Raw genomic sequence first — 24037 nt, forward strand, 5'->3', positions numbered from 1 at the left:
TATCGAAAATAATTTTTGGGATGGAAAATGGAAGGACGGGAGAGGCTGGCGGCGCTGGAATTCCTAAGAGCCCAACCTAAGGTGCCACAACCCTGTAGCGCGAGAACGAGAGCAAGGAGCAACAGCAGGGGGGTGACGTGGTTGAATTTTGAAAGGAAGGACGGGGACCTGTTCAGTACGGAAGCAACAAAGGGCCGGCGCACATGTAAGGTAAGGAAGGTGAGCACGGTACCTTATGAGGTAGGCAAGTACCGTACCTACAACAGTGGAGGACCTACAGCCTGGAATCCTGGACTGCAGTCTGCTGGAGGTGTCTGAGGCGGTGCGGGAAGGAAGGTGCGATTTGCCTGCGGCCTGTCGATTTAGCGCAGCTTTGGGCCCGAGCGTGTCTTGGGGTCCTTCAATCGGCGGTGTCTTGGTGCTATTCGTAGCTCGGGTTAGGTACTTTTCCGTGGAGGTGAAAGGTTCCTGTTCCTGGCCGGGGAAGCTTAGATAATGGAGGTGCCCTGCTCTGAGGTGCCCTGGAGAAGAGCTTGGGTGCCAGGCGGCCAGGCGGCCATGGCCCCTGGCGAGCCTGGCACCCTGGGTACTTGGGCAGCCCGGCAGGATGCAGCTGGTCTGTGCACTACGTGGTCGGCGACGTGGGGACGTGCCACTGGTCGTCTTTCCTCCCCGCTCCCACTGCTCCCAGAGGTACGGATAAGGTGCCTTACCACCCGATTGAAGGTGCCTTACCTAATCACCGCCAAAGGCTATCCACGAAGCGTGCCAGCGCGGCAGCGCGACAGCTCCCCGGCAAGCTGTTGCTTGCAGAATCGGGCTTGTACATTTCCTGACGTAAGCAAATCCCAAATGCCTTTTCTGAGACCCCAGAGGGACGGAGAGAGACTATAGACTGCACCAGATCTGCACGCAACCAGTCGACGTTTTTTTTTTATTCACTTTCGACGCCATCCCGCCTTGCCTTGCATTCCACGACGTTGCCAGCGCTGGAACAACCCGGTCATTGGCTTTTAGATCCAACAACCTTCTTGTCGCACCCGGCTTGCAAGCGAACGAACCACAAGATCATTCCTCGCACTGGGACGGACCCCTTGCTCAAATCGCGTGCAGCGTACCTTGGCCCAGCCGAAGCCTCCAAAGTCGTTCGCGATTACACAAACACTCGAGGCACAAGATCCTGCTACGCTCTTACTCTGCGCCGTTCGCAACACGAGTGAGCAAGCGGCCAAACTCTCACAACGTTGACAACGCCCCCTGGACCGTCGGCAGGTCGAAAGAGGCACGCAGCCTGGGGAACAATCTCCCACTCCGCCGCCAGCAACCTTTCAAGGATCCCACGGCGCCCTCATCTACGTCACAGCCCTCTTACAAACACACGGCACCATGTTCTGTTTACGGAGGTAAGCCGTCATATGGCGATGACTTGTGGTAAATCTCCCTGCTGACGATTTTCTCCAGCTGGCTCCCCCTCCTGTTCATCCCGACCAACGCCTCGCCGGCCTTCATCTTCCTCTTCTTCATCTGCACCTACTTCCTCAACCGGCCTTGCGTCTACTGCAGCTTTCTTCTCCTGATCCTCTTCCTCACCTCGTGCAACTGGTCCGACCGCTGCTTCTTCGACTTCAGCAGCAACTGGTTCCAGCCCCGCCCGCCCACCTCCCTCCCGCTCCCCGAACTCGACCCGAATACCAGCTTCAACGCCTCCGTGGTGGAGGTCATCAACTCGACAGCCAGCGCCCTGGCCGGAGCCGCGGCAGAAGAACTCGCACGGCAGAGGCAGGAGTGGACGGGCCTGGGCATCGAGTGGCTGCGCAGTCTGTTAGGCCGGAGGGAATGGCGGGTGGACTGCCTAGATATCAATATCCGCCTGTAGGTGATATTGCCGGTAGGCTGCGCGAAAGAATGAGTCTTTATGAGTAACGATTGTTTGCGAGGTTGGGAAAAGGTCGCACGGTGATAGGGCAGGAGTATCGACACGCGGTATACCACGGTAGCCTCCAGGTGCATTCCAGGGCGTTTTTACATTGTTCATGGTGCGTATCGTGTGGGATAGAACGGGCATGTTGGACATAAGTCTTTCGAGGAGGAATCTTGCCCGTATAGAACAGGACCTTTTGTGCTCCGTAGGTAGGGTCACTCCTTTAAGCACCCGAGCATATATTCAAAACGATATCAAGCCTCAACTCAGCCTCGCCCGTCTAGCTACGTGTGTCTACAGAAGAAGATTATATCACGGTCGTGAAAGACAAAGCCACGCAATTCCTCGGCCAAGTGCCCGCCTCTTTCGTGGTACTCGGTTCAGTGCGTGATCAGTGGCCTACCAGTCTGCGTAAACTTTGGGTATGAAGATGGGAAACGGAAGTCACGTTGAACATGGTATCAGACACTCACCAAGCAAGCACCACAAAGACCAAGCTCACAGCTACTATCCGATGCCCAACCGGATCGTAACATACAAATGATGCTATTATGTGTTGGATCAAATCGGTCGAGATCGGTTGAGATACCCAGGCACACTCCTCGTGAAGCATGTACCTACAGCAGATACCTCATGTGCAACGCCCTCTCAGAAATGCCGAAGGCACTTCGCCATGACGAGGCTGGAAACCGATTCAAGTGCAGGACAGTATATATCTACATTATCCCATGTACCAACTTGAGCAGAGTTCCCTGCCGGAGACCGAAAATGCGCGTGAAAAATTTGATCCGTTACAACAGCTTACAACGATCTGAATAAATTGGCTAAAATTACAAGTGTGGGTTGCACCTCGAGTCGTAGAGGTCTTCCACACGACCGACAATACACTTCAGTTGTATCGTCACTGGAGGCACTGCCTCAGAACATTCCCAATAGGATCACGTCTCGGCCGGTCTGCCTTCCTTTAGTATGCATCTCTCAAATAAGGTACTCATGATACGATGACTACCAGTGGAAGTTGGTTGTATCCGGGCCTGAGGCCATTCACTGCTTCACTCGCTCACAGAAGACTCGGCTCATCCCCATAATCGATGTTGGGTAGTCTCCCTAGCCACTGTACAAGAAATGACCACATTATTTCATTCAATATTAGAAGAGGATACATTGGTTCAAATAGAAGTGTTCTTCGAACAGCGTTAGAATGAAGATCGTAGATACTCGGAACATCAGAGGTACCTTTGGTACGCTGGACAACTTGTGAAAACACCTGACGATGGATCATCACAACTCTTTGTTGTTGAAATCCAGCTAACGCCCGTGAGCTTTGGATGAGACCTGCAATTCCTGATACGAAGCCTGGAAATTGTTCATACAAGTGTACATCATATCATTCTGACATTTCTCATACATGCGGAGATTTCAGTACTTCCTTTCCTCAAGTGAGACACATTGAGAGGCCCCAATGCTATGCTGTACGACAAAGTTTAGTTCCCTTTCTACGTTCAAAATGAGACCAATATCTTGTTGGACAAAGAATTTTGATGGTTTCGCTTCGAGGCAAGGCTTGGAATCAACACATAAGGTAGGAAGTCGGTACGCTGAATGGACCTTTCAGTTTCTAATACATAAGGTACAGGCGAGAGAACATATTCACTGGAAGGGAGTCTGAAGACAGTGGCCGCTTGATGTTATGCGTGTATCTTTGTGGTATGGAAAGACACCAAGTAAGTAGTCCCTCTTGAGATACTCCATCAACCGGCCTCTGGTGATCAATAGACACCGCCGCCAACCTAATGATGCCCAACAACCACCAGTAGCCAAAGATGCTAACAGACTAGAGAGGTCTCACCGGCGCAACGGGACTCGCGTCTAAGAATGAGCGGCAACTGCCGTCTGCCTTTGCGGATCAAAATGCCGATAAGACAAGCTGGCAACCCACGTGCAGATACACGGCCGTTTGCAAACGAGCTTCATGAAACCTTGACGTACTTATCACGGTATGACGCGTGATTCACTATAGTACACTGAGCTGTGCGAAGTTCCCAAAATGGCTCAACGAGCGACATTCTATCGTGATTATTAGAAAATCGAGGAGTCAACCCCGTCGACAAATCTGACAAACCCCAAAGCTTCGGCAAATATGCTTCGTTCCGACTGGGGTGGCTGACCGTGAAGCAGTGCTTCGCCCCGGAGTCGGAATATGCTAACGTTAGTCAACCAGCTGGTCGAGATGTTCACCATTGTAGAGCCAAGACCGGGATTAATTCCGGTCGGCGTGGTGCCAGCGCGGTGTACCGATTTGGGGGCCGGGATGTAGACTTTTAGTAAGCATAATTCCGAGTCACGAAGCTTAGTTCTCAGAACTTGCGAATAAAAGCACCGACAAGTTCTCAATTAGAGTTTACCGCGTTTCCGGGCCAGGGAGAGAGAACCGATCCGACGGCCGTCTTGGCAACGGGCAACGGGGATCATCATGGATCAGGAGGCCGGAGGAGGAGCTTGCGTGGTCGCCGTAAGCGGCGCGGAGGGCCGGCAGTGCGGGGAAGGAATTGGATGCTCTCGTGGGGGCGGTGCTGCCGAAGAGTCCCGAGACGAAGCTTTGCTCACGTTACGGCGCACGCGTGAATGGCAACACTGGGCAATTCATATCGATCATGGTGATGTGCAGGTGTGCATCGGGCTGTGGCGCAAACCCTCTTGGTGAGTAGATGGTTGGCGCCAACTTTTCGCCATTGCAGCCCTCCTGTTTTGTCGTGCCAGTGGCCACCTGTTTGATGAGAATGACTTGACTTCTGAAGCAGTCCAGGCTGTTCCTTGGACGATGGACCTAAGTCGGGAGCCTCTCATTATGATGCTTATTTGCATTAGAGGCGCACCTTGCATGACTGATGGGGCAGATGCGACGAGTGTCGGAGGCGGACAAAGAAACATCTTGAGCGAGAGCATCTGAAGGATTCCGTCAGTTTGATTCAGTAATTCCTTCTCTTCGCCCGACAGTTGCGAATATGAGACAATTCGAGAGCGGGCATTCCGTCGGGAGAACCGGCAGGCGGCTAAGATAAAGCCAAATTTTCCCACCCCAACCATAACGCTTTGCGAGATCCCCAGCCTTTTGTGTCTGGAGAGAAGCCACAATGTAGGCGGGCGATTTGGCCTTCTTGCAAGGTGCTGACCCAAGGCCGCAGTCGTTTGTTGCTGGCTCTGTTTGGCCGGTTCGGCGCCGAGGCATGCAGCCACAGGATTGGCTACAGAGGGCGCAGCGCCGCACACACGAGTACTATAGTACGGGCCATCGGCTTGCGGCTTGCCTCCTCATTTCGATATGATTGCCTCCCTTCCTGCTAGTCCTGAGCGACGCTTTCCAGCCCTGGAAGCCATAGCTGTTTCCGACCACAGGCTGTTGTCTCCTCGGCAAATGTTGCCGGTTGTCGACGCCTAACACGCGGCCAGTGACGAGTTGCCATAGTTGACAGGAGAACCTGAAACCGAGGGCCACGAAAGCTGCGATTGTTAGCCGCCAAACTTATGTCGACTAGCAACGACTCCATGGGCCGGCCACCCGCCAAAGGAGAAAGGCCCACAGGGGCACTGTTGGTGACACAGTCCTGGGTCCGACGACATTGGACAATCGACGATGGGAGGGAGGCGGACGATGGGCAGAGCGGAAGTGACTGAGCCACAAAATAGCGGACGCATGCGCCACGGTTCCGATTAATCAGTCAGCGTGCGAGGATTTGTACAGAGCAGTTCGGAGTACCGATGTATATGAAGTACGGAGTAGTTCTGGCCACTCTGGTGGGTTACAGCTGATGCATCCAAAAAAATAAATCATTGATCATCAATGAGCAGACACGCAGACCAAACAGGGGACAGAACATTGGCATCGGCCGTGTCTCTCGACTGGGGACAAGACTTGAAGACACTGGAGCGGTTGTTGCCAAAAGGGATAAGAGGCAGGGGTATCTTACAGCAGGGCCACGCGTCGTTATGGGGCCACTGGCGCCAAGTGCCATTTGGAGTGGAATGCGGTTGGTTGACCTACCGAGACTGAGAACTGAGAAGCGTGACCCTTGGGGCGGCGGAACGGTGAAATGGCGAGGTTGCTGGAAGGGGAGAAGGGGGGGGGGGGGGGGGGGCCGGGGGGGGGGGGGGGGGGGTGGGGGGGGGGGGGGTGGGGGGGGGGGGGGGAGGGGGGGGGGGGGGGGGGGGGGGGGGGGGGGGGGGGGTGGTCTGGGCACATTAGCCATTCCATTGAAGCCTGGGCGCAATCTAGTTGGACGGTCTGGTGGAATTTGGATTGTTCTGGGTTGATGGGCCTAGTGGGTTCGGACGGAAGACTCGAGTCGTTCGTCGTGTCTTTCTGTTTCAGTCATCCAGAATATCAGACGTTGACGACTGCGCTGTGGCAGAGCCGCAGATCGCCATACGCGGAGCGGATTAATGCTGAATGTGCGACTGTCAACCGGGGCCAAGGGGTGTAGATATCTCCAAGTGGTACGGATAGGGCATGGGACGAAGAAGGAGATGGTGAGAACGAGGGCGGTTTGCTCTTCGATTACCTACCGATACAGTCCTCAGCAAGACTGCAAGTGCTATTATGTAAAATGATCGAACGATGCGTGCTTGGTATTTTGTTCGGTGAAACGGTCTGACAGAATCCCATATGCCAAGCAGCGGAACGGGATTCACTGTGTCACCGTCACGCATCGACAGGAGCCCAGCCGCCCAGCGACGGCCAAGGTGAGGCCCCGACGGAGCGGCCATACGTCATTGGACGAGAGGAGCCCAGCTGAATGGCGCCAAGGGGGCGGCGTGTGTAAACTGTAAACCGTATTCGTAGGAATGAAGTGCCAACTATAGGTACTACGTAGTAAGTAGGTAAGGCAGTAAGAGCGTGACCCTGTGCAGCGTGCCTGTTTGGTAGTTTGGTCCCAAGTTGTTTTGTTTGCTCCGATGGCGATTAAGGTGGGCTGTGTGTGTCGGCGTGCGTCTCCGTCAGGCGCAGCAGTGAGTGACCTGGGCTGGACCGATCATTTCAAGGTGAATATGCACACCTTGGGGGTTCAACATCGGATGGACTCTTGCATCTCTGAGTGCGGGCATCTAAGGTAGAGTCAATCTGGGGGGCACGCGACACCTGACCCGCGATACTTCCCATTCGCCGCGCCCCAAACAGCCCCGTTATCGATATTTCGGGCCTGCGGTGAACCATGAATTTGGTGATTTGGTTACCAAGTAGGAAGTACGGAGTACGGAGTATTATCATGGAAGGAACCGCCCACAATCCAGATATGAGTGCCCCGGCCGGGAAGTAGCGACAAGGGCCACCTTCCATCCATTGGGATGGGTCCGTGGGGAGGCCCCGTTGTGACGTTAGGTGGGTTGGCAGCTAGCTACCTTACCTACCTTACCTTGGCTGCCACCCTGCCTACAATGTAAGGTAGCCAACATACCTGGAAAGCTTTCTCTCTCGTCAGGTGCTCTCTTGCCGTTTCGGCCAAACGGTGTCCCTTCTCCACTCCACCTCGGCATTCGCTTAAACGAAATCGATTACATGAAAATACCCCCCCTTGAGTTTGTTTCGTGTTTACGTTTTTACGTCCATGGGATGACTGCAATTGACTTTACGGCTGACTGTCTGCCACTTCGGACTACCTTACCTCATGCTGCTGATATCAGATTGTCGAGACAACCTAAGCTCCCCAACACGATGGGACACTGCCGTCATTGTCGTCGTCGTCGCTGTCGTCGTCGTTGTCGCTCACCCGGCTCTTCGGCACACTCGGCACTAACCCTAGCACCGAGCGAACGGCGGTGCATGGCAGAGGATTGACCAAACTTTGCGGTAGCTACCTCCGTACTAGTCGCACAGAATGAGGACGAGATTAAAAAACTAAGGTGCCCAAGGTACCTAACTGCCGCAGACGGCCGCAGATATCGGCTAGTCGCCTATATGCCCTTAGCTCCGCACAAGTGGCGCCGGCGCTGACCTTGACGTTGGAGCCACCCCCAGGCCCCGGAGCCCCAGAGCCCCAAATTGTGCCAAGCCCGCTAGCGACTTATGCAGCGACTGGCAGGAACTGCAAGAGCAAGAACCTGGCCCAACTTCACCAAGGAAGGAGAAGGAGCACGAGAGCAGAGAGCGAGCAGGAAGGAGCAGGCGGGAGCAGGAGCACACGACACTCGATCGACACTCGATCCCTCCCATGGACCTGTCCCAAGCGAGTCCCTACCCCCTGCCCATTCCGAGCAGCATCGAGACGATGCGAGGGTGCAGATTCTGAAGAGATATCCCGCCCACGGCACACGGCACACGGCCAACGGCACTCGGCACACGCCATGGTCCACGCTCCAACAACTCCTTTCATGATGTGGTCTCTCCCCATCTCTCCACCCCCCTGCTACCTTACTGCTACCTTACCTTTCATTGGCCACCCATCAACCCCCCCGCCGTCTTTCCCGGACCACACCCACAGGGTCCTATTCTGCTCAAGCTTCTTTTTGTTTTTGAGATTGTCGTACGGCGGAATGCTCTCGCCAGTCTGTGACTACTTTGTATGCGCTGATTTTTATTTTTTAATTAATCTTGATGGATCCGATGGGCGGCGAGCAGCCCTCGTCTGGCTGGCTGGCGCAGCACTACGGTTACGTCGCCCACCGCAGGACGCGGCCTGTCACCCGCTCCCGGCCACCGGCGACAGCCCGGGCCCTGCCTCCATCAACTCCTTTCGACGCGGGATTACGTATGCCGCTCAAACATGGCGCATACGCGCAAACCCGCGAGTCTCAGTCTCTCACAAAGGAATGTGGGAGTCTACCGATACAGTCTATCATGTATCCGCACCTTGACTGCCTTCCCGTTGTTCGTACGCCCTCTACGTAGGGTAGTAAGGTACCCATTCATACTGCCGCAGTCTGCTACTACCGTTACTTGGGCCGACCCTGGCGGCTTAGACAGCGGAACGGCTGGAGGCGAGACATGCGAAGCGGTCCTGGCGGAGGAGGTACGAGTTCCTGTTGTGTCCCTCTTCGTTGTTTAATGGTGTCCTTGTCTCTTGCGTCCTTGGCTCTGAAATCCAGGCCCTGGATGGACTGAGATCCAAATAAGGGACAATGAGGTGCAAGAAAGGAGGCCCCCCGGATAGACTGGAGCAAAAATCACTGGCTGATCCAGCGTTGATTGTCATCTTGGCAAAGAAACCGATGCAGCAAGAATCTCCAAAAAAATCCAGTTCCATAGGCGCTCCATGGGATGCGTAGGGATTCTTTGCCATGGCCGGACTTGGGATGCTGCACTAATACCATACCAGACCATACACCCACCACAAGCCCACGCCCACACCCTCACGCCTCCATCCCTCCTAACCCATCCCGTCACTACACGCCTCTCTCTCTCTCTCTCTCTCTGGCCCGTATCTCACTCACTCCCATGTATGAATACACGAATAGGTACGCATACATGGCTAGGCTGGGCAGCCACCACTCGCTCCATCCACCTCCCACATCCATTTGTACATATCACCTCCCTCCTGCCCTGCCGCGCATCCCTAATGCCCGCTCCGATGTTCTTCTCTTACCTCCCACTCCTTGGCATCTGCGTGTTTTGACGTCTTTCGTCACATAGACATAGACTTGACCTCAACATCCGGTCTGAAGACCTGCAGGCACGCATTTCACCATCTCATCCTCTGCGTCAAGACTTGTCCAGCTCGTCATTCCTCCTGGTCCTCGTCGTCGTCCTCCTCCAGAAATCGTCTCATATACCACCTCGCCGTCGCCTGATCAGCTTTATCGATACCGACAACCGATTCATTTATTGATTTTGACCGACACCCAGAAAACGAAGGGATTATTCCGCGCTTGCACTCACTTTCACCTGTCACTGCGATACCTCTCTCAAGTCTGCTTAGAAGGCAACCAACGAACGACCTTCATCGGCCCCTCTGGTTTCTCTCACCTCCAGCGTTACCTCCTTCCTGCCTCGCATCGGCAACCTCCCGAGGACATCCTTGGCATTACGAGGCCTCCCGCAAACTTGACAAACAACTGCATTTCCCAATTTTTGGAACCTCGAAATTTTGGCAATCACTTCTGGGGACTAATAATCCTCAATTCTGGTCCTTGATTCTACGAAACCCGCTCAAGTGAAACAAAAACACACTCTAGCCAAGATGCGCTTCAACCTTGCTCTCTCCCTGACCCTGCTGGGCCTCACAACTACTGTCATCGCGGCACCTCCTCCAGCGTCCAGAGACGTCAGCCGTAACTCACTGCAGGCTTCGGGAAAGCGTCAGGACAACAAGTACTTCCACGAGCCCTGCTGCGGTGAAAAGCTTGGCCACTACGATATCCGCTACTTTAGGGAAGCAGTGGGCTACGATGACCACCGCATTGTTCTCCGCAACCTCGTCCGCTCTTATCTGATCATTACAAAGAAGCTTAAGGTCGAGACATGGCTCGCACACGGCACGCTGCTGGGTTGGTGGTGGAACGGCAAAATCATGCCGTGGGATTACGACCTCGACGTACAAGTCTCGACGGCGACTCTGTACTGGATGGGCCAGAACCTCAACCGTACTGAGCACGACTTCGACTGGACCGACGAGGATGGCAACGCCAGGAGGGAACGCTACCTGCTCGACGTCAACCCCCACGGCACCGACAAGGACCGCGGCGACGGCCAGAACATCATCGACGCCCGCTGGATCAACATGGCCAACGGTGCCTTTATCGATATTACTGGCCTCGCCGAGCGCAACCCCACCGGCATGCCCGGTGTCTGGAGCTGTAAGAATCACCACCGCTACCGCACCACCGACCTTTTCCCCATGCGCGAGACCGAGTTCGAGGGTGTCCCCGCCACCATTCCCTACAGTTTTGAGCGCATCCTTTCCGAGGAGTACGGCACCAAGAGCTTGGTGACTACCGAATGGCAAGGGTAAGTTTAGAGATCTGCGTTGGGATCCATGCTTTTTCCCTTAATAATAAGCTTGGACCCTGGCGGCGGAATTCCGACTTTTATTTTCACAACTAACATGAGACACAGACACAGGTGGGAGCCGGAACAAAAGGAGTGGCTCAAGACGCAGAAGAAATGAATGGCCTTTTTCCACTGATGAAAAAATCGGCATGATTGGTTGGATTGGGTCAAGCGATGACTCCTCGAGTTCGCGAACGGCTTTTTTTTATTTTTGCTCCCTTTTGGAGCAAAATCATCGGCATTTTGGGCGGCAGCAATTGGCATCGCCGTTCGTTTGCATGCATTGGTGGCGTTTCCGGACATGGCATAGGCATGGCATCCAGGCGTTTTACGAAAGGAATATTATACCGGGAGGACCCTCGGACGAGGTCACTCTCTTTCTTTTTTCACAGCATTCATAAGAAGGCGGACTATTGGTACGAGTAACAATATCAGTTACCCCTCGGGTACCAACATGTCGCCCGTTGAACCATCCCACTGAGCGTTTAGAGGGCCACGTAATTTGCTAGGGTGCGAACAACAAAGAAGCGTTCTAGGCATTCGATGGTTTTGTGACCGGACGCTTATCGTGGTTGAGTTGAATAATTAATTACCCCGTGACCAGCGAGGCCCATTCCATATCCCATATTCATGCCACCAACGCCTGTGCAATGCTGAATCCAGAAAGCAAGAAAACAGAAAAATCAAACGAGCGCTTGTTCCAATGCCCTATCCCTTATGACGATGCACCAGAATCGGGTTTGCCTCCATCCCTCCTCTCCATGTTCATCTTCTTGACCCTCTCCTCTGCAGCCTTTGCCAGAATCTCTCGTCGGCTCAGACCAGTGTTGCCACCACTACTTCCTCCCACCACGAAATCGCCGCCTTCCCAACCGCCGTGATCCTCGAAGCCATCTTCCTCATCTTGTCCCGGCGCATGATACGAAGATCCCTCTCCAACCGTGTGCCCGCCATGTTTCCAGTCCGCAGCATCGACCTCGCGCTCAATCTGATGGCATAAATCCCAAAAGTTGCGATCATGATCGCCGTGTACATTGTGCGCCAGCTCGTGGCACAAGGTCTTGCGAATCGTCTTGTAATCTCTGTACCCGTCGTGCGCATCCGTCCTCAGCCTCAGCTCAATCGCTTCTCCGTTGTTGCGGTTGAGGCCAAGAAGCCTAGTGGTTCCCTCGTGGCTGGACTGTGTGTTGGACAGGGGTTCCATCTCCGTCAAGAGGCCGACGCTGAACTTGTGCTTGCGCATCGAGGCGCGGATGCCCGGGTCCTCCTTCAGCTTTTCGAGAAGCGCCAGGGATCGCTCCGGGTGCGGAAGCCCTGCCAGCGGCCGGACCGAGAGAAAGGTGTAGGTGCTGTCCGCCTGCGCGCGTCCCTGGTCTCTCCTCCTCGAGGGCCGGTTCTGTCTCCGCGCGGCACTGCGCGCGGCGTTTCGTTTCGCGGCAAATTCGGATGCGGCCTGGAGGGATGCGACCTCCTTGGCCTCGACGCCCATGAGCATGATCTTCTTGTTCTGCAGATCGACGAGGGACATGTCGGGGTCTTTGAAAGGGGGCTTCAGGAGGCCGAGCTTCGGGACGATGAACTTTTGATTTGAAGGGGGGATCGAGAGGGTGTCTTCGACATCTTCGGAGAGGTGGGTGATTGTTCCGTCCGAGGAAAATTTGAAAGTGTATGGTGTGTTGCGGTGGGTGAGTGTGATGGTGATGGCTTCATCGGCGGATTCGTCGTAGTCGGACTCGCAAGAGTGTAGTTCGGCCATGGTGGGGGGTGGGGCTTCGGTTTGCAGGCGACTTGATCGTCTTATTCAAAGCTTGTGTGACGGGTGCTATGGGCACTTGGTGTAATATGTGCAGGGTCGCAAAGGCTGTTGCTAATAGTGGCGCCAAGTGATGAGTCTATATACAGAGGTGGGTGGCACTCGTGGAAATGTTGGGAAACGCACCGAGTGAGGCGCAGATGGCCACTTGTGATGGGACTCTTGGAGGTTTGTCATTGAGGGCAGCTTTGTAATACGTCACATCTTGGCGCACCTGGAAATCCCCGAGTCCCCGACCTCCGTCGCTTTCGGGGCTGGACTTAAAGGTGGGCCCGCGATTCGATTCCGCCCTGATTACCTCAGCTGCTGTGCCGTAGTGCCGCAGACCAAACATGAGAGATCCAAGCACTTTCTGTTCCTGGAGACTAAGGCACCTACCCGCTGTGGATCCTTCAGCGAGGGCACCACTGTCTCATTGCCTGCCTTACCTAAGCCTTTCCATCCGTATCACCTTAGGTAAGGCGGACAACGGAGGCGACCAACCGTGGCAGCTCGCCCTGCCAGTGTGGCTCGAGTGTCGGTTCCAGCTTCCAATGAGCTTGCAATCGCGTTCGTGTCCTTTCGACCTCCTGGAAAAAAACCCCCCCAAAAAAGCTGCCAGCTGTGCCGAACGCAATTAGGAAGCTCCCTCCCCGGCAACCCAATACATTCCGCCTCACGACACCAAAACACCACGAACCAACGATACGCCACGTCACGAAGTTACCCGACGACGACGGCGACGAGCACCGACAGCGAGAGGACCTGCACTCGCTTGATTACGATTACCCGATAAGCCGCGCTGTCACTGGCAGCCCCAAGCTCCCAACCGAATTAAAGCTTTCTCGTCCCAAATCGTTAATCGCGATTGATCGCCTTGCCGCGCTCAACCCGCCACGATGCTCAATCTCTTCCGTGTTACCGGTATGTGTCGCCAGAATATACGACAATATGAGTGCTTGCTTTGGGGACTAACATGATGGGCTCGCAGGGGACTTGTCCCACCTTGCCAGTATCGGCATCCTCCTCCACAAGATGGTGCAGCTGAATGTGAGCTTTGCGACACCCGTGATGTCGTCACCCAGGACCCCTATCTGATCTGTTTTCAGAGCTGTTCTGGTATTTCCTTCAAGTCGCAAGCCCTCTACTTTCTGGTGTACATCACCAGGTACCTTGGTATGCCGGACTGCCTCTTTCTCCTCTCTGAACCGACCCGAACTAATCGGCGCTTGTCCCAGACTTGTTCACAACCTCTAGCCTATGGAATCTCATCTTCAAGATTCTCTTCATCACCTCCCAAGGTTACATTGTCTACCTCATGACGACCGCCTACAAACCAACCAACGACCCCAATCAGGATACCTTCCGCGTCCAGTACCTGCTCGGTGGAGCTGCCGCTCTGGCCATCATCTTCCCTTACTCCTACAGCTTCTGGGAGATCTCCTGGTCATTCTCCATCTGGCTCGAGGCCGTCGCCATCCTGCCTCAGCTCTTCATGCTTCAGCGCACAGGCGAGGCCGAGACCATCACCACGCACTACCTTTTCGCACTCGGTATCTACCGTGCCCTGTACATTCCCAACTGGATCTACCGTTACTTCACAGAGGCGAACCACAAGGTTGACTGGATTGCTATAACCGCCGGCCTCATCCAAACTGTCCTCTACAGTGACTTCTTCTGGATCTACTACACCAAGGTGATGAAGGGCAAGAAGTTCAAGCTGCCCGTTTAAAGTCGCTTTTCCACGAAGTTTCATGCGGCTACCGACCTGGCAACATCCGCCAGGTCGGCGCCCGCCAGGTGGCGGGCGGCGCAGAACGGAGTCATGGGTTATAACAACAAAAGCTACGAACAAGCGCTGGAGTCAAATGGCAGACCATGACCTTGTTTTTTTTTTTCCGGTCCAGTCTCTCAACAAACCTTGGGATCTTCTCAGGCACACAATGCAAAACCACATTAAAAAAAAAAGGTTTGGCCTCAGGTGGAAGGATACGGAATATCCTCCGTGATGGACGGATGCATGGCTGGCGTTGGGAGATGTGGTAAGTTTTTGCTTGCACGGCTAGACAGTTCGGAATCCACGCACGGATGGATATGTTGGCTGAGCTGCTCACGAAGTGCCCGCAGATCGATATGATCGAGACTGAAAAAATAATAGACCGGGACACCCACTGGTATATAGATGGTCAATGTGAAGAATGTTTCCAAATTCCCACGACCCTCACGACCCTCACGCTCACGCAACTTGTTTCCCCCACCCGTCCAAACTCGCTCACACACACACAAATACGCAACTTGCGCAGACATTTACCAGCGGCTATAGCACGTGTGTGGATGACTCGTTCTTTTCGGTTCGTTCGCTGGCTTCCGAAATCTTGTTGCGGTTCTTGGGACGTCGAGTGAAGGTCGGTCCCTGCTAAGCTTATAGGTTCTCGTTGCGTTTGCCTAACTCGGACGGGGACCATACCCTGAATAAGGACATTGGGTGTGTTGGCAGTCGGCGGACGATTCAATAATTCGATACAGTGTCGCCATCGGTTGCTTTTGGTTCACCCGGCCACACTGACCTTGACTTTCTCCCGGGTCTGAGTCAAGTGATCCTGGGAGATGATCCCGCAATTGTGATTTTCCCCTCCACTACGAGCCTGAAAGAACCGGGGATCCAGTCCAACTGTAGCTTTTGAGACAGCTTCAAGCTCGGAACGCAGCCGAAGGTTGATGCCGCTGGCGCAACAAACAGCTCCCGGCGGCAAGCATAAACTTTCCGGGCGTTTCTGTCAGCGTGCTGTTTCCAAATTGACTTGTGAAACCATGCATGCATTACAGCCATACAGCCAACTGCGCTCAGGGCATCTTACCAAACCAAATGAGAAGATGGGACGGTGGCGCGCTAATCTGATCTACCCAGTCGACTGCTGCTACTATCGCGACGAAAGAAGCCGCTGTGTGGTCCCATCCTACCCTACCCCAGGACCTCTTTCCAATGAGCTGACTGGATTATCTGGGATGTGATATTGGTGAGGAGATGGACCAACGAGTCTCGACCCGTTCCGGTGTTGCCCAGCTGGGCTGAAAGCCGTGGGGCTCTGCGGTCCGACGGTTAGGATGAAGCAGGCTTTGGGCCATAACATGAGCGAGGGCCGCTGATCGAGCCCTCTGACGGCCGTTCTTTCCTAGCTCGGTTTTTGTCTTGTATTGTTTCTTTTCATTTCGTTTCGAGTCTCTTACTAGTCTTCTTGTTATTGGTGATCGAGGTTGGTCTTTCGTTTTGGACTATACGGATAATATGTTTGCAGTGAAGAGGAGGCACATATAATTCGACGACGATGAAATCATGGTGAAGGCTTGCCTCCCACGAATAGTACTGCTCTGTTTTCTGTCCTGCTTTGTATTAGCGGCAGCCGCGGCGGCGAATGAAGGAAGTGGGCGACGAGCGCGATGGGTGGGCGAAGTAGATCACAGGTCACCGGCGGAGCCTCAACGGAGGAGGGGACCAGGTCTTGATCTGGTCGAGGACCTCTTGGTCAAGCGGGCGTTACCGCCCACGGCATCCACGGACGCCAACAAGCCGGCCCGTCTCGAGGACCGCGTCGTGCTAGCGGTACCGACACCGCCGGCTCTCTTCGGACGACAAATACTCGGCAACCCTATTGAGGCCATCAACTCGGCGTCTCGATCTGCGCAACAGGCCATTGCCTCGGCGTCTCAGTCCGCCCGGGAGGCTATTCAACAAGCAAACGATCAAGTGAAACAGGCTGGAGACCGACAGAGGCAGGCGGAGGAACAGGCGAGACAGGCCAACGACGCGGCCACCCGGGCCTCGATATCGGCCAATAATGCCGTCGTCCAGGCGCAGGCGAGCGCGAGGGAGGGGATCCTCAACGCCCAGAATGCTGCCAAGGAAAGCGCGAGCAAGCAGATAGCGGACAATCTTGCCATGGTCACGGCTAGTGCGCAGACGCAGTTGGCTTCTCAGATTGCGAGCATCCAAGCCAGTGCCAGCGCCAGTGCTGCGCAAGCCATTGCCGTTGCGACGTCATCCGCCAGTGCGGCTATAGCGAATGCTCAGCAGCAGGCTCAGCAACAGATTCAAGCTGCGAGGGTACGTATTCTCCGACACGTACGGTTGTGGCACTCCCATTCTCTAACATGGTATACAGGATGATGCAAATATACGCGTGTCACAAGCACAAGGTGCCGCGGTTTCGGTCACACAGGCGGCTCTCGCCGTCGTGGGAGCTATTATCGGCTCATCTCTCTTGACCGTTCTGGGCTTCTACATCTTTTCTCGTTACCGGCGTAATAAACGCAGGGAGCGGACGGCGCGGGAGTTCCGTCGTGAGATCAGTTATCCGAAGCAGAATACACTCACGACGACAAACGCATCGGCCATGAACAATGGCTATTTGCAAGACGTCAAGCATCCAATATCGCCGGCTCGGCCAGAAACAGCACGCACGACGGGGTCATCGGGCGGCATGGGCTACGCTGTCAGCGACTTTGGTGACGGGCAACCCAACTTTTCCCGACAGACAACCTTTGTGAGCAGTAACGCACCACAGATGGGCGTGGGCACGATGCAAAGGGAGCAGTCGGTGTCGAGGAGGCCAGTCCCGCCTTCGCCCAAGAAACCGCCATATTCTCTATTCCCCCCGAGGTCTAGGGATGGCCTGCCGCCCACGGCTCTGCCTGGCACCCCGGCTCCTGCGCCAGATCAAGAGAAGGAGGGTGCTCCTCCTCCAACGATGGCTCCAGGTACAGATGCAGCACCGGCATCGATACAAGCACAGGCGCCGGCTCCAGCAAACAATGAAAAGCTGGACAGGGTTGAAGAGGAAAGCGACGAGTTTGGCGAGGGTACTAAGAACTGGCTGAGACGGACGCAGACCGTGAGTCCGTTTGGGGATTTTGACGACACCCCAACAGGGGAGAAGGATCCAAACTGGCCGTTTGCGAGGTCTGACTCGCCGCCTCCGCCCGCGATGTGAGAGTCATGGTTGAGAGACGCGGAGTTGGGCCAGTTGAGAGAGGGTGGGTCACAGACGGTGGTTCTCAATCTGTCAAATGACAGGTATCATAAAAGAAACGGTCACTTTTAATGCGCTCAGACTTCTCTGAGTAACGTTCATTATTACAATGTTTTATTAACTATTTCTTCAGGGTCATTATACCCAAACTTGTATATTATTTCTCTCTCTGAAACGTCGTGCACAATGGTGTTATTACAGTCTGACGTTCACACGAAAGACGGAGATCGTCCGTAATCGTACCCTCCACCTGACGATAAGTGAGCGATGTGATGCATGTGTGTCGAGCAGGTGTTGTGGAGCAAAGCTTCATGTTGGCAACGCAGAGTTCGGTCTCGAGTTCGGGACCGCCTCCACAAGACTAGCGTTTCCAACGTCTTTTCTGCCTCGACTACTTTTTTATCACCGAAGCCGTTTTCGAGGCTGGGTTGCCGAGCAGTCGGACTCGTATCTCCGCCGCTGGTTGAGCTGACTTTGCTTGCTGCCCAGAGACGGAAGCACGTGAAAGAGGAGGGCGAAGGTGCGCGAGGAGGAAGATGTTGCGCCATCCGCGCCCGCGGGCGTACCAGTTCCTATACTGGTTCCCCCTATCCGTTGTGTTTGATCAACGGTTGATAGTTGGACATGACTCTCTTTTGTCCCCCCCCCCCCCTTCTCTCACATCTCACATCCCCTCACCTGTGCCACCCTTACTCTTTCAATTTTCCCCTGGCCTTGCGTGTGTTGGCGCCATCATTTAGGTTTTGCTCAAGCACCTGGTCGCTTACCCCGATGCCCAGAGGTGGTATCTGACGAATGACCGGAGGAACTGAGGCAGAGTTTTTGGTCAAAGTCAATCGCGATACCCAGGACGGACGGGAGAGAGGCGTCAATCTTTACGGTCTCCAGGTCATGTCGTATGCGATCAACGTCCCTGTCGTTGTGGACGTCGTCACCGTCGTATTCTTCACAGTAGCCTTCTGCCAGATGCTGACTCTCAGCTGCCTTGAGTCGGATGACGGCGATCTGCTGCTGTAGTTGCCGCGCGAGTTGTTGATCCAGCTCGCTTGGCGACGAGGATGTCACCGAGATAGCGCCCCGGCGACGGGGCCGTCTTGATGGGGTTTCCGGAGGTAAGGAAAAGGGACGGGGCGCGTCATGGCGGGTGAGGAATAGGCCGTCTGGTACGGAGTGGCTCCACAGACCCGACGAGGAGGATTTCCGTGATGGCGGACGAGACGGTGTCCAAAGCCATTTGAAGTATGAATCGCCCTCCCCGCAACTTCTCTTGGACGGTGTCTCAAGATATTCATCTTGGTCCTCCTCTGCTTGCCGTTTTCTTCGCTGGCTTGTTTGGGCCATGTTGGTTCATGCAAGGACCGGGGTTCTGAGTTTCGTCTTCTCTGTTTGCTGGTAGCGCTGGCTCGGCGACTCAGGTACCTCAAAATTGAGGAGAAAACCACTTGAACTTGAGACTCGAGTGGAATTCAACGATCCTCAAGTGTAACGAGGATAGACCTCTAAATGAACATGTCTAGTTGTGGAGTTGAAGAGGTGAGATGAAGTGAAATGAAGTGAGGAAGCCGTGAAGCTGTGTCTCGCTGCCGGTTCGTGCGCTGGCGGGGTAAAATCGACGGTTCGCCGCCTGGCGCGAGCTTCACGTTCCGGATCGAGCTAACTGGTTTCTCCTAGGGAAACAAAGATGTACATTCCATTCCATCCCATCAAGTCCATCTGGGGCCCATCATGGCCGCTTTCCATGACTTTTCATATGGTTAGACCACCATGAATGTAGTCCGGGGGGAAATAAAAGCACGAGACCTGTCATCTCGGTCCTTTCGGAAGCGAGCTGGAGAGGCACCTCCTTTCCCATGCCATCCACATCCACACCAATATGAGCCAGACTCGTCGGTGCCTCGTCCCATCTTTTCTGTTGCGGATGAAAGTTTCAGTCGGTTCGCCAAGATTTTACACTACAGATGAGACTGTAACTCCCGGCGGGCTTTTGTCCCGTCTTTAACCTAGACCGGGCTCGCACGATGCGAAGACGGGATGACCCGGTGAGTTGGACTATGATCCGGACGGGTGATTATGTGAGCTCGGGTCGGAAACCGACAATAGTAGCCCTACGTAAGTCCGCAAGTCACGTTCAGAGTCCACTCGGCATGAAACATGCTGGGTACAACTTTGCTCCCTGTCACTGGGAAGCCGAGAATGTTGGCTCCATGACCATATACCGTCTCACAGAGGTATGATCACCGGATGGCAGGCCCGATCTAGCGAAACGCTAGGCCTAAACTCTCTGCCCCGATTGTGATGCTTTTGCCCGCGAGAACTCTGTGCTTATAATACTAGGCTGGCTATAGATTATGCCACGGTTCTTCGCAACAAATATGTCAACCCCGTCAACCAATTATTACCAAGATTCTCACCAAAGAGCCGATGAGGCATCCTCGGTAACCTCGTCTCTTCTATCGTCCAAAATAAGGCCATCATCCGAATGCGCATGGCTCAGCGTAATGCGCTGAGCATGAGACCTTAGCAAACAACCGCCCCCCCCCAGACCTCGCATCTCAGCTGGCAAGGCTTATTGGGTGTTCTCGTTCCTCCATGGCCCAGTTGGCTAAGGCGTCCGACTGTTAATCGGGAGATCCCTGGTTCGAGCCCAGGTGGAGGAGTCTAAATATCGCTGTCGTGCTTCCTTTTGCTTTTGCGCTTCCCTGTGACGTTGCAGCGGCCTTGGTCGGCGACGATGTGAGATCGTGAAGTGGGGGCCAAAGAACAGTAGATATTTCATGGGGGACGCATGTTTCTTGGAAGTGATGGACATATGAGATGCCATGCTGGGTGGGTATCGGACAAACTAATCATACAAGGAGGGAAATAGTGTATATGGGGGACCAAACGGGCATATTAGCGACGACTGGCCGAGGTCCATTGCCTATCCCACTGCTCCATCTGTCCAGCCACACGATTCGGTCTCGTCGAAGACTGGCCCGTGACCCAAAATCTGTCCATTGGGTCGAGTGATCCTGTGTAGCTTGTGGAGTTGTAGGGTGTCTGATTGGTAGTGGTGTCGCGCCTCAGGCCGCCGGTATTTGCAGAAGTGGAATTTTGCGAGTAGCTGGCAGGTGTTAGGATCGGTCTCACAAGCGGTTGGGTGAGAAGGGAGGGACCAGTTATCTAACCTCGGAGCGGGACGCTGGTAGTAGCTAGATCCTGACATATTGCGCTGTGGAGGGGCGGGTATGATGAAGGTGGTGACAAAAGTGCAAGATATGTAGATGTTGGTTGCTAGGATCGTTGAGATGATGTTGGCCTGGCCTGCCCTTGAACATTTCTCGACAAACCAACAGCTCAGTTCTTATATAAAGAGAGTATGTGTACGTGAGGGATGGTCTAGCTTCGACTTTGCGAATTGCATCTGTATCGCCCGCTACAAGTACATAAACCACGAGGAAATGGACAAAACACATCATAGTTAATCGACTTTGAAAACAAAACAAGTCAATATTGTGCATGAATCAGACTCAAGGGGGGGGTGCCATATGGGGGAATTAGGATTGAAAAAGGAATGGTTAGGAATTACAATCACAAATAGGGGGTAGAGGATGGCTGTGATGCAACAGAGAATATCAAAGATGAGTGACAGGGAAGTGGTTCAGCTTCGCAGTCACTTGACGGCCAAGACTGTCACGGGAACACTTGATTAGGAATGGAAATATTGAAGCATTGGTTGGCGACGGGCGACGGCCTCCCTCTTCAGCCTAAGGAATGAGAGGCGGCCAGCAATGACGCTTGACAGCAAAATTGAAGAGTTGAAGTCGGAATAGAGGGAAAATGCATGTGGAAAAAGCCGGAGGACGGGGGACTACGTGGAGGGGGAATCCTGGTTGGTACTCGGCAGAACAGTCGCGCGTGTAGCTTAAGCAGCCTTTTCGAAGCTCCCACCGCATCGCCAAGTGGTTTGCCACTTGCGTGGGTCTGGGATAGCTTCCGGTAGATAGACGTGCAGGGATGAAACAGACGACGGCTCATTCAAAGGTAAGTAATGAGGTAGTTAGTAGGCATGCGGGCTGGCCGGAGCGGGCAGATGTTGGCGGGCGGAACTAGCCTTGGGTGGCTGTCAGATCAAACTAGGAAGAGTGCAGGTAATTAGGTACGATGGAAGAAACCGTAGAACGTTGACAGCCGGGATTGGGCGGGCGGGAGATCTAGGCTAAGACGCAGGCCAGCGCGGGATGGCTACGCGCGAGAGGGTCTACGCTATGTTCTCGTGTTCGTGGAAGAAGTGGAGGAAGGGCTTGGAGACTAGGAAAGGCGGAAAAGCTCTACGTGCCGCAAGAACCTGGTCAAAGGCCAAGGTTGGGGCGCGGTGAACGGGATCTAAGCTTCACTTGACGAATAGCTTGCCGAGCGTGGATGGTGATTTGCAGGAGGATCACCGGGCGATCGCCACCCTCGAACACAAACTTCTTCGCTTCGCTGTTTGGGGGCGGGGCATATTGGGGTATGGGAGCCAAGCAATAACATGCGCGATTGAGTTGAATGTCAGTTGATGGAGCGGTCGGGTTGGTATTACGCACAAGGTGACGGGAGAGAGAACAGGCAGAGAAGGCCAGCCGGGAGGCATCCGGAGTTGCCAGTGGCGCAGAATGACTGCGTTCAATTTGACTCTGTGGCTCAGTCCAATGGATATCAAGACCAAAATCATTTGAAACGAATCACATCACAACAGGGTTGGGTTCGTCGAGGCCGCTGATGAGTTGTCTCCGCGTAGCGACTGTTGGTGTTGAGTTACATTACAATGGGCGTTCGGTGTGATGCACTTGGCACCCACATTGCCCCTGTCAACCAAGTCAGGCGGCGGTGCTCGGCGGAAGGATGAATCACAATCGAGAGGCGTAGCACTTTGAGATGTATATGGCCCGATAATGGGCGGGCCAAGTGAAGCATGAAGCTTTACTCATGGCGCATTGCTCTGTTCGAAACGAAGAGGAGCATTACAACTCCATTCATCATTATCTTTGTAAATGTCCACGGACCATGGATTGGTGTGAGGGATGTATGTATCTGTACGGACTAGTGCCCGCTGGATTGGCAAAGTAAGTTGTAGCAAGGTATGGTGATTTCTTGGCAGCCAAAGAGCTGACTAGTTGAGGCAGCGTGAGGGAACGCTCGCGACCAATTGCCAGGTTGTTTATGGCTCACTTGGACGTCTTCGCTGAAAACTGAATTGACTTGGTCGAGGCTCGAGTCTGAGCTCCCTCCCTCACTCACACCTCACCCCAGACTGAATTCAGATTCAATCAAGAGCTAGGGGCAGAGAGAGAAGCACTCACATCTCATTCTTTGCACGTCATTTTCCCGTGCTTCTTGCATGGGGCGCACGAGGGCTAAGTTGCTAACCAACTCGGCTCAGCCACACAGCCAATTCCTCCCTCCCGACTCTGCCTGACAGGGCATTTTCTTCATCCCCCCACTCACTTGCTCACTCTCACCCACTCACTGATACTCAGTCCCTCACCCACATTGTTTGCTACCGCGATTCACGGCAGCAACTCGAATCCACTGCGGCCCGTCCAAGTCTCTCTTCCCTGCTGGCATGCCAGCCGTCCTTGTGCGGCCTGGTCACTTGGAATGAGGTCATCCCCATATTATGGCGCGATTCTTTGACTCTTTTCCGACGGGACAGGAGAAAAAGCAGCGGATAGCGGCTCCTGACGCCATTGTAACCGCTGACGCCGAGGACGGACGACGGGGATCATAGTCCAGACTGCGAGTGAGTGGGCGCTTACTGTGACTGGGATCTACTCCCTCGCAAAGTGCCTCTACTATAGTATAGCCGAGCAACTCACAGCGCCAGGAATTCCGGTAGCCAAATCCAACATTTCCTCATCCTCATGACCAAAACCCCAGAGTTGCTTGAATCCTTCTCACGAACACCCTTCACCGTCATGGAGCAGCACGCAACAACAACTCCCTCGCTACATTACACGGATATCGAGATTCCTTTTCATCCGTCACAACAAACTCGGCTTCGTATTACTGCCCAGTCTGTTGAAGCCCGGCTGCCCCCCCTAGGCTCACAGCTGAGCCTCCGTCCCCTGCAACCCAGCCGACTGGCGCACCTCCATTATTCTTCTACTTCATCGCCATTGGCTCCGCCAGACCACCTTCGAGACCACCTCCTCACCTCCTCCAGGCTGCCAGTTTGCTGTGCTACAGAAACCCGACCGCCGGGGGGCCAGTCTCATCACACTCCAACGCTTACATCGTTGGCGTTAGCTGCTTGTTGACCCTTGCTCCGTGCCGGATCCCGTCCATTCTCTGGGGCC

At 54.3% G+C, this 24037-nt stretch overlaps 7 protein-coding genes across 7 annotated transcripts; 4 read left to right on the forward strand and 3 right to left on the reverse strand.

Moving 5' to 3' along the window:
- Positions 1-1386: 1386 nt before the first annotated feature.
- Positions 1387-1876, forward strand: CORC01_04696 (uncharacterized protein; the record flags this gene model as incomplete). The annotated part of the gene is made up of 2 exons (XM_022616343.1): positions 1387-1403; positions 1462-1876. The coding sequence occupies 2 exons, from the start codon at positions 1387-1389 to the stop codon at positions 1874-1876; spliced, it is 432 nt and encodes a 143-aa protein (XP_022477194.1).
- An 8216-nt stretch (positions 1877-10092) lies between these two features.
- Positions 10093-11019, forward strand: CORC01_04697 (uncharacterized protein; the record flags this gene model as incomplete). Its single annotated transcript, XM_022616344.1, has 2 exons — positions 10093-10859; positions 10968-11019. 2 exons carry the CDS (start codon positions 10093-10095, stop codon positions 11017-11019), a joined length of 819 nt encoding a protein of 272 aa, XP_022477195.1.
- A 597-nt stretch (positions 11020-11616) lies between these two features.
- Positions 11617-12657, reverse strand: CORC01_04698 (WLM domain-containing protein; the record flags this gene model as incomplete). Its single annotated transcript, XM_022616345.1, has 1 exon — positions 11617-12657. The coding sequence occupies one exon, from the start codon at positions 12655-12657 to the stop codon at positions 11617-11619; it is 1041 nt and encodes a 346-aa protein (XP_022477196.1).
- Positions 12658-13592: 935 nt separating this feature from the next.
- On the forward strand, positions 13593-14425 carry CORC01_04699 (ER lumen protein retaining receptor; the record flags this gene model as incomplete). The annotated part of the gene is made up of 4 exons (XM_022616346.1): positions 13593-13617; positions 13685-13743; positions 13803-13869; positions 13932-14425. The coding sequence occupies 4 exons, from the start codon at positions 13593-13595 to the stop codon at positions 14423-14425; spliced, it is 645 nt and encodes a 214-aa protein (XP_022477197.1).
- A 1602-nt stretch (positions 14426-16027) lies between these two features.
- On the forward strand, positions 16028-17681 carry CORC01_04700 (uncharacterized protein; the record flags this gene model as incomplete). Its single annotated transcript, XM_022616347.1, has 2 exons — positions 16028-16795; positions 16854-17681. The coding sequence occupies 2 exons, from the start codon at positions 16028-16030 to the stop codon at positions 17679-17681; spliced, it is 1596 nt and encodes a 531-aa protein (XP_022477198.1).
- A 786-nt stretch (positions 17682-18467) lies between these two features.
- On the reverse strand, positions 18468-19061 carry CORC01_04701 (uncharacterized protein; the record flags this gene model as incomplete). The annotated part of the gene is made up of 1 exon (XM_022616348.1): positions 18468-19061. The coding sequence occupies one exon, from the start codon at positions 19059-19061 to the stop codon at positions 18468-18470; it is 594 nt and encodes a 197-aa protein (XP_022477199.1).
- Positions 19062-20612: 1551 nt separating this feature from the next.
- CORC01_04702 (uncharacterized protein) lies at positions 20613-20925 on the reverse strand (the record flags this gene model as incomplete). Its single annotated transcript, XM_022616349.1, has 2 exons — positions 20613-20823; positions 20888-20925. 2 exons carry the CDS (start codon positions 20923-20925, stop codon positions 20613-20615), a joined length of 249 nt encoding a protein of 82 aa, XP_022477200.1.
- Between the last annotated feature and the right edge of the window lie 3112 nt (positions 20926-24037).

Source organism: Colletotrichum orchidophilum (assembly GCF_001831195.1).
Source record: "Colletotrichum orchidophilum strain IMI 309357 chromosome Unknown Scaffold_31.1, whole genome shotgun sequence".
NCBI classification, from domain to species: domain Eukaryota; kingdom Fungi; phylum Ascomycota; class Sordariomycetes; order Glomerellales; family Glomerellaceae; genus Colletotrichum; species Colletotrichum orchidophilum.